This window comes from Octodon degus, unplaced genomic scaffold, assembly GCF_000260255.1.
Source record: "Octodon degus isolate 3935 unplaced genomic scaffold, OctDeg1.0 scaffold00086, whole genome shotgun sequence".
NCBI classification, from domain to species: domain Eukaryota; kingdom Metazoa; phylum Chordata; class Mammalia; order Rodentia; family Octodontidae; genus Octodon; species Octodon degus.
In genome coordinates, this window is record NW_004524662.1 from 663,143 (window position 1) to 671,004 (window position 7,862).

Below are 7,862 nucleotides of genomic sequence, written 5' to 3' on the forward strand. Positions count from 1 at the left end.
CAAGATTTCTCCCACCCCACAGCGAGCAGGAAGCCTCCCCAGAACCCTCCACAAATCATTCTGGCATCCCATTCCCATAGGAAACACAATGCGTGGGCGGGGCCTTAGGGTGCCCAGCAAGTTCATTGCCCTAGTCATTCCTGCCAATGTTCTCCAGGGTGTTCTGGGATGCAACTCCCTTAAACGCCCAGAGGAAAGACAACCATAGACCACCCCACTGGCAACTTTCTTTCTTCTCTTGCACTAAGCAGGGTGTTTGACCTTCCGGAGAACTGTGTGTTCCTAGAGCTCAGGCGCCAGCTGTGTTCCAAACCCACGATAAATCAGGGCTGCTCCTCCCGGCAGAACTCAGGTCACGCTTCCTGTAGCGGCCTAGGGAAAGCTGTTGGCCGCAAGGATTGTGGTGGGGATTCCTGGAGCTTGGGGGATGAGGGCGGAGGAGAGGGGACTGGGGGAAGGCAGGGGAGGGAGCCGGCTGCAGAGGGCGGTGACAGCGCTCTAGGGACAGCTGGGCGGCTCGGCCTCGCAGACCGAAGTTGGGAGCCGCTGCAGCACAGGCCTCCAAGATGAGGCCGGCGCTTGCCCTGTGTCTTCTCTGCCAGGCGTTCTGGCCCCGGCCTGGCGGTGCCGAGCACCCCACGGCCGACCGCGCGGGTTGTCTGGTCTCCGGGGCCTGCTACAGCCTACACCACGCTACCATCAAACGGCCTGCAGCCGAGGAGGCCTGCAACCTGCGCGGCGGGGCGCTCAGCACAGTGCACGGTGGCGCCGAGTTGCGCGCGGTGCTCACACTGCTTCGGACAGGTCCCGGGCCGGGCGGGGGCCCCAAAGACTTGGTGTTCTGGGTGGCGCTGGAGCGGGGGCGTTCGCACTGCACCCTAGACAGCGAGCCCTTGCGGGGTTTCTCTTGGTTGATCCCAGACGCCAGTGCGTCCGAAGACGACACCCTGCCTTGGGTGGAGGAGCCTCAACTCTCCTGTACCGCGCGCAAGTGTGCGGGACTCCAGGCTACGAGGGGGATAGAACCCGCAGGCTGGAAGGAGATGCGTTGCCACCTGCGCGCCAACGGTTACCTGTGCAAGTACCAGTTTGAAAACTTGTGCCCCGCGCCGCCCCCGGGGGCTGCCTCTAACTTGAGCTACCGCGCTCCCTTCCAGCTGCACAGCTCCGCGCTGGACTTCAGTCCTCCGGGTACCAAGGTGAGTGCAACCTGCCTTGGGGAGCCCTCCATCGAAGCCACCTGCGTCGTGGAAGAGACCGGCGCGCGCTGGGACAAGCTCCCCTCCGGGGGTGTGCTCTGTCCCTGCCCCGGGAGATATCTCCTTGCCGGCAAATGCGCGGAGCTTTCTCATTGCCTGGACGGCTTGGGAGATTTTGCCTGCGAATGTGCTCCAGGCTTTGAGCTGGGAAAGGATAGACGCTCTTGTGTGACCAAAAGTGAAGGACAGCTGGTCCCCGAGGCAACCAAGGTGTCCACCCGGAGCCAGCCAGCCACTGCAGCCAGTCCAGTGCCAAAGAGAACATGGCCTCCCAGAGTCCATGAGGAGCCAGGAGAAAGACCACCCAATATCCCTGGAGAGGGCAGTTCTGCAACTTCTGTTCCTGAGACCAAATCAGTAGCCAGCCTCACTCCTCTGGGAAGTATGGTCCCCACATTTAACTCCACACCTACCTCCTCCGTGCTCCAGACTTTCGACTACTCTTCCACTGTGGTCTTCATATTTGTAAGCATAGCAGTGGTGGTGTTAGTGATCCTGACCATGACAGTCCTGGGGCTTTTCAAACTCTGCTTTCACAAGAGGCCTTCTTCTCAGCCAAGGAAAGGGCCTTTGGACCCTCGGGGCGTGGAGAATGAAGCTGAGCGCTCCAGCTCTGCACCTTGCACTGACAATGGGGTGAAGGCCAGGGACAGCGCTCTGCAGGGCAGAGCAGAGGATTCCTCCCTGGCAGGATCCCCTCCTTCTTCCTGGGTCACATAAGGAAACAGGACAGAGGCTCTCCTTGTGAACAGATGTTTTCCATTTCCATGACAAGGTAGAGGAAGAACTCCAGTGTGGAAAATCCTCTTTTCTAAATTCTCTCACTGGAAGAAGCTATATCTTTTTGTGTGTGTGCGTGCCGGGAATCGAACTCTCAACCTCTTGTTTGCCAGGTAGTTGCTGTGCTGCTGAGCTATATCCCAGCTCTAGGAGCTAAATCTTAACAGCACATTCATTCCCTGAAGATGAAAGAGGTGGAAATGCTTTAGGGTGGTACTGGAGGTAAGGGTGGTACTGGGAGAAGTACCACCTGGGGATTTCAGAGAACTGAATGAACATTGGAAGACTTTGGAGACAACTAGAAAACAACACAATTTTTTAAAGTTCATTTTTACCAAAAGGCAAAAAAAAAATCTGTATTTGTTATTCAGGTTGGGAATATATTAGTTTGGCATCCCCAAGGCAAAAAATAAAAAAGAAAAAGCTTTTGATAACACAGACTTACATACACTTGGCTTCCATAAGTGGTAGTTATTTAGGAAAAGAGCATGCTGGAAGTGACAAGTAGCTGTGGGGTGTGCTCGAACTTCCCACTGGTGCAGATTGCTCCTCGGTTGAGGGAGGCCCTTAAAACCTTGCGAGGAGGAAAGGAGCTCTCATATCTGGGAACTTCTCTCTTTGTTCTTTTGGCCTTTGCTTTCAAGGTTACTACTATGTTTGTGCTTTGCTATAAATCCAAAACGTAGTGTTGCCAGAGTTTCTGACTGTGGAAACAAATTATAGTTGACCACCAATTCAAGTATTTATTCTGTGTCCTTGTTCAAGGGAACCAATGATTTATGCCTTCCTTTCCGTTGTTTGTGCTCCCAGTGTAGTGACACCCCTCCCCCCAAAACCCAGCTTCTATCCATCAGGGTGCTGATCCTCACTTCCAATTATCACGGTGGTAATTCTCAATTAAGACATTAATGATAAGTATTGATTGGAAATCTTCTGGATGCATTAAAGAAAGTGTAAGGTGAGTTTCTTCAAGGTTGTTAGGTTCTTGCACTTTTTTTTTAAATCCATGAAAAGAAAACAGCTCAAATACCAACTCATTTCCTTTTCTTCCAAGTAAGAGAGTGTGCAGTGACAATACATGTTCATCTTGGAATGTTCACAATGTCACAAATGTTGACCACGGGTAACAGGTTTCTCTAAGAATTAATAATATAGGAAAGAAATGATAAATAAAATATCTGTCATCTGGTTATGATTTGGGTACTAGGAAGAAATCAAAGAGAACTTTTTGGGAAAAATAATGAAGGCATGTTAAAAATCATTATCTACTGGTCTCAAGGTGCATAAGTACCTCACATTCATTAGTATTGCTACAGATTTTGAGTATTAGAGATTGGTGCATGGAGAAAAATAAGCCAGAAAGAGGGAAGAACAAAAAGAGGAAAAGGTGTATGTTTCATTTTCATAAAATTGCTTTGATGTTCCCATGTACAGTGTATACAATGGAGAATGGAATTAAGCCTTAATAGATGACCAGCAGTTAAATAATCTAAAACACTGTAATAGCTCAATCTATAAATTCATATTCTAACTATAAATCTGTACATTTAGTATTATAATGTTAAATGAATAAGTAGGGATTTCCTGCATATAAGAAATATGTTTCTGAACAGTTACATTTAAATAAAATCATAAATGCTTTAGAATTAAAATTCAAAGGAACATCATGTCTCATAATTTCACAAATGGAACTAATAATCAGATAAAGAAGTGGCTTGCCCAATACCTCTAACCGGTCAGATGCCTCGGTGGTAGTGGGACAATTTTCCTCATCACTCATGAGATTTTAGTAAAGAACATAATTATTTGGATAGAATATATGGTGATTTCTTCTAAAACTTGAAAGCAGTTATCTATAACTGAAATGTAGTGTATGTGTGCGGGTATACCTATATGCACACATATGTACACATAAGATGTATGCCTGCCTATACACCTTACAGTAGGGTGCCACTGTATCATTGTTTCAGTAAATACATGTGTTACTAACTTGTGCTAGGTGCAGCAGATGGCGTGATGAATCTTGGGCTCTAAATGCCTGTTGGGAATAAATAGGTGCCAGCACAATTACTTGGCTAGTGTTCCCTCTTGTGTCGCTCTGCAAGTAGACCAGAAGAAAATTACAGAAAATTATTTCTTTGTATCATTGATTTCTTGACAGCAATTTCAGGCCAACCTGCTCATAACTTCTTTGATTTCTTCACTATGAAGTCATCCCTAAAATGTTGGCTTCGTGGCAGAACCAGGCAAGCCAAGCACGATCTCTTCAGAGTTTATTTAAAATTTGGAGCCAGGGTTCCTTCCTTCTACTACCTCTCTGTTGTCACTTCTTTAATGTTTCTCTGTCCCTCTAAGGCTCACTTCTTGTATAGAACCTTCTGCCTCTGCACTCACCTCACAGCTTCCTCTCCAGGCTTCCTCACAGTGACGCCATGGAACCTAATTTATGGGCTTCTCTCCTAAAGCCTGCATCATTTTACAGATCCTCAGATCCTCTTGCCTGCCTCCCCTGATGCCTCTGCATGTCAGTTCCTTGCTGTCCTCATCTCCAGTGACATCCTGCATCCCAGCTAACCATTCACTCCATAGCCACACAGATTTAGATGATCTGGAAACAACTCCTCATCTGAAGCAACAAATTCAGACATTTGTGTGCATGTAGAAGTATTTTGAGAGGCTTGCGCTTATGTGAATTTTACTCTTATTGGAGGCGAATCATTATTGTTTGAACTTGACCTTTCTTCTTTCTGTTGTTTCTTTCAACAAGTCTATCTGTAAATATAAACCTGATATATCATGCTTTTTTCTGTCTTTTGAAAGCAATTCACATTTTAGAAGTTACAATTACTGTTTAAAACACAGCCTTTCCCCCCAAATCATTTAAGAGGAAGTTGACAAATTAATACTCTATCACCCTTGAATACTTAGTATTTCTAGTTTACCTAGTTGGCATAGAATTATCCATATTGCTCACATTTATTTTGGATTTTGGTAAGTCAAGTAGTTTTATTTTGAGTTTTAGTGTAGAAATATCAGTCAGTGTAATAGTCTGTTTGTTTTGTTGATGTATTCTTTCCTGTAATATTCATGGGTCAGCTGGGCATAGTGACACACACCTACAGTCTCAGACCTTTAGGAGGCTGACACAGAAGGATGGTGCAGAGTTCAAGCCATCCTTGGGCTACATAGTGAGTTCAAGGTCAATGTGCATCACCAATGAGACCCTGTCTCAAAACAATATGAACCATTTATTAGCAACATTAAGTATGTTTAGTATATGTTATAATCCTCCCCATTTCAATTGTATAATCTTATTTTAGTAAATTGACTTTGAGAACATTTTCATCACCCAAATAAGATGTTTCATTCAGTCATTTGTTTTTGCTTCTCTTTTGTGAAGTTCCCTTGAATGTCAGTTTCTTTCTTTTAGAATTTTAAAAATTATTAACACATAGTGATTGTAAAAATTAATGTGATTCACCATGACAGTTTCAAGCACACATATATTGTGCATTACTTCAGTATATATATACATATATATATATATATGTATATATATATATATTCACTTAAGGCAATTTGGCTTCTCAGCTACTGTGATTCGGGGTTTACTAAACATGATCATGTATGTATCTCTTTTGTGTGTTGGCATTTCCTTTAGATTTACACCCAGAAATAGAATAATCGGATCATATTTGTACTTTTAGGTTTCTGAGAAACCCTCTCTCTTTGCCCTAGTGGCTATAGTAATTTATCTTCCCACTAACAGTGTATAAGGGCTCTTTTTTCTCCATATCCTTCCCAGCACTTTATGCTCTTACTCTTCCCTTCCCTTCCTTTTCCTCCCCTGCTTCCTCCTGTTCTTTTCCTCTCCTCATTTTTCTCCTCTTTTTAAAAAAATTTTCTCTCATTAATTAATGAATCAATTAAATAATGTCCATTTTGGCTGGTGACATGGAATCTCATGGTAGCTTTGATTTGTAATGGTAGATAAAAAATGTGGTCTAACGATATTGAGCCAATGTATTTATTGGGCACTGGCTTTCATCTTTTAAAAAGTATGTATTGAGATTACTTGCACCTTTTGGGGAATTATATGATTTTTGGTTGTTGAAAATTTTTAGTTCTTTGTATATTCTGGATATTGCTTTCTTGGTAAACGCATATCCCTTCTCTCTTGATTGTTTCCTTGGCTTTGCAGAAGATTTTTAGTTTGATGGGATCACATTTGTACTTTTTACTTTTGTTTCCTTTGTACATTTTAGAGTCGTACCCAGAAATTCATTGCTTATGCCAATACACTGAAGAGTTTCTTCTGTATTTCGCCCTGGAAGTTTCAGATCTTACATCAAGGTCTTTGACAGTCTTTGAACTGACTTTAGTACAGGGTGAGAGAAAGGCATCACATTTTAATCTTCTGCATGTGATATCCAGTTTTCATGGCACTATTTGTTCAAAAGAAGTCCTTTAATCTAATGCATGTTTTTCATATGCTTGTTTAGAATCAGTTGCTTAAATGTATGGATTTACATTTGAATGCTCTATCTCATTCTGCTGACTTGTATCTGTTTCACTGCCAATACTACGGTTTTTTATCATCATGACTCTGAAGTATACCTTGAAGGCAGATATTGCGCCACCTATCGGTTTGCTGTTTTTGCTCAAGATTTCTTTTGACTATTCAGTTTTTTTTTTTTTTTTTGTGAACAGTTTTTTGACTCAGGACCCTGTGCTTGCCAGGGAAGCGCTTATTCCACTGAGCCATCTCCCCGGCCCCTCAGGGTCTTTTTGGCTTCTTTATGAATTTTAAAATTTTCTGAAAAATGATATTGTTCTTTTGATAGAGAGTACATTTAATTTATAGATTTCTTTGGGTAGTACAAACATTTTAACAGTATTAATTCCTCCAATCTATAAATGTCAGAAATCTTTCCTCCTTTTACTGTCTTGTTCAGTTTCTTTCTTCATGTTTTATTATTTTCATAGTCTTTCACTCTTTATTACCAGAATATCTTTGTGGCTATTGTAATTGGCATGGTTTTCATTTCTTTCTCAACAAATTCATTATTGGTATATATAAAATCTACTGTATTTCATACATATATTTTGCATCCACTTTACCAAATTCATTTATCTAGTCTTTTAGTGTGGTCTTTAAGTTTTTCTGTCTATAGATTCATATCGTATGCAAGCAAAAACAATTTGAGTTCCTCCTTTTTTTTTATTTATTTGGTACAAGGTCTCACTATACAGCTCAGACTCGTAGTAATCCTCCTGCTTTCAGCCTCCCAAGTGCTGGGATTATAGGCGTGTGCCACCACACCCAGTCTTGGTGGCCAACTCAGTGCACCCAGAGGTGCAATCAGCAGGAGATGTGGTGCCAGGAATCAAGGATCGAATCCCGGTCCATGCGCTTTTCTAGGAAGGCACTTAGTCCACTGAACTATCTTGCTGGCCTGAATTTCTCCTTTTGTTTTTGTATGCCTTTATATATTTCTCTTGCTTAATTGCTCTGGCTAAAAATTCTAAGTTTGATAGAGTAAAAGTAGTATCTTGTTACTGATTTCAGAGGACACACTTTGAGTTTTTTCTCTTTCACTATATTAGCTATGGGTTTGTCATATATATCCTGTATTATTTAGAGGTATGGTCTTCCTATATGTAATTTATTCAGAGACTTTTATCATGAGGGATGTTCAATTTTATCAAATGATTTTTTTTTGGATCATACTATTTTTTATCCTTCATCTATTATATGATATTTTGATCTGCATATATTGAATTCTTCTTGTGTCACTATAACGTTATCAACTTGGTTATGAT

General features: G+C 42.4%; 1 protein-coding gene across 1 annotated transcript; it reads left to right on the top strand.

The window, feature by feature from the left end:
• The first annotated feature begins 453 nt into the window (after positions 1-453).
• On the top strand, positions 454-2,392 carry Clec14a (C-type lectin domain containing 14A). Its single transcript, XM_004637110.2, has one exon. The coding sequence runs from the start codon at positions 567-569 to the stop codon at positions 1,977-1,979; it is 1,413 nt and encodes a 470-aa protein (XP_004637167.1). The 5' UTR covers positions 454-566; the 3' UTR covers positions 1,980-2,392.
• Positions 2,393-7,862: the final 5,470 nt, after the last annotated feature.

Coding starts and splice junctions, on each gene's coding strand:
- Clec14a (XM_004637110.2), top strand. CDS start 567: ATGAGGCCGGCGCTTGCCCTGTGTCTTCTCTGCCAGGCGTTCTGGCCC.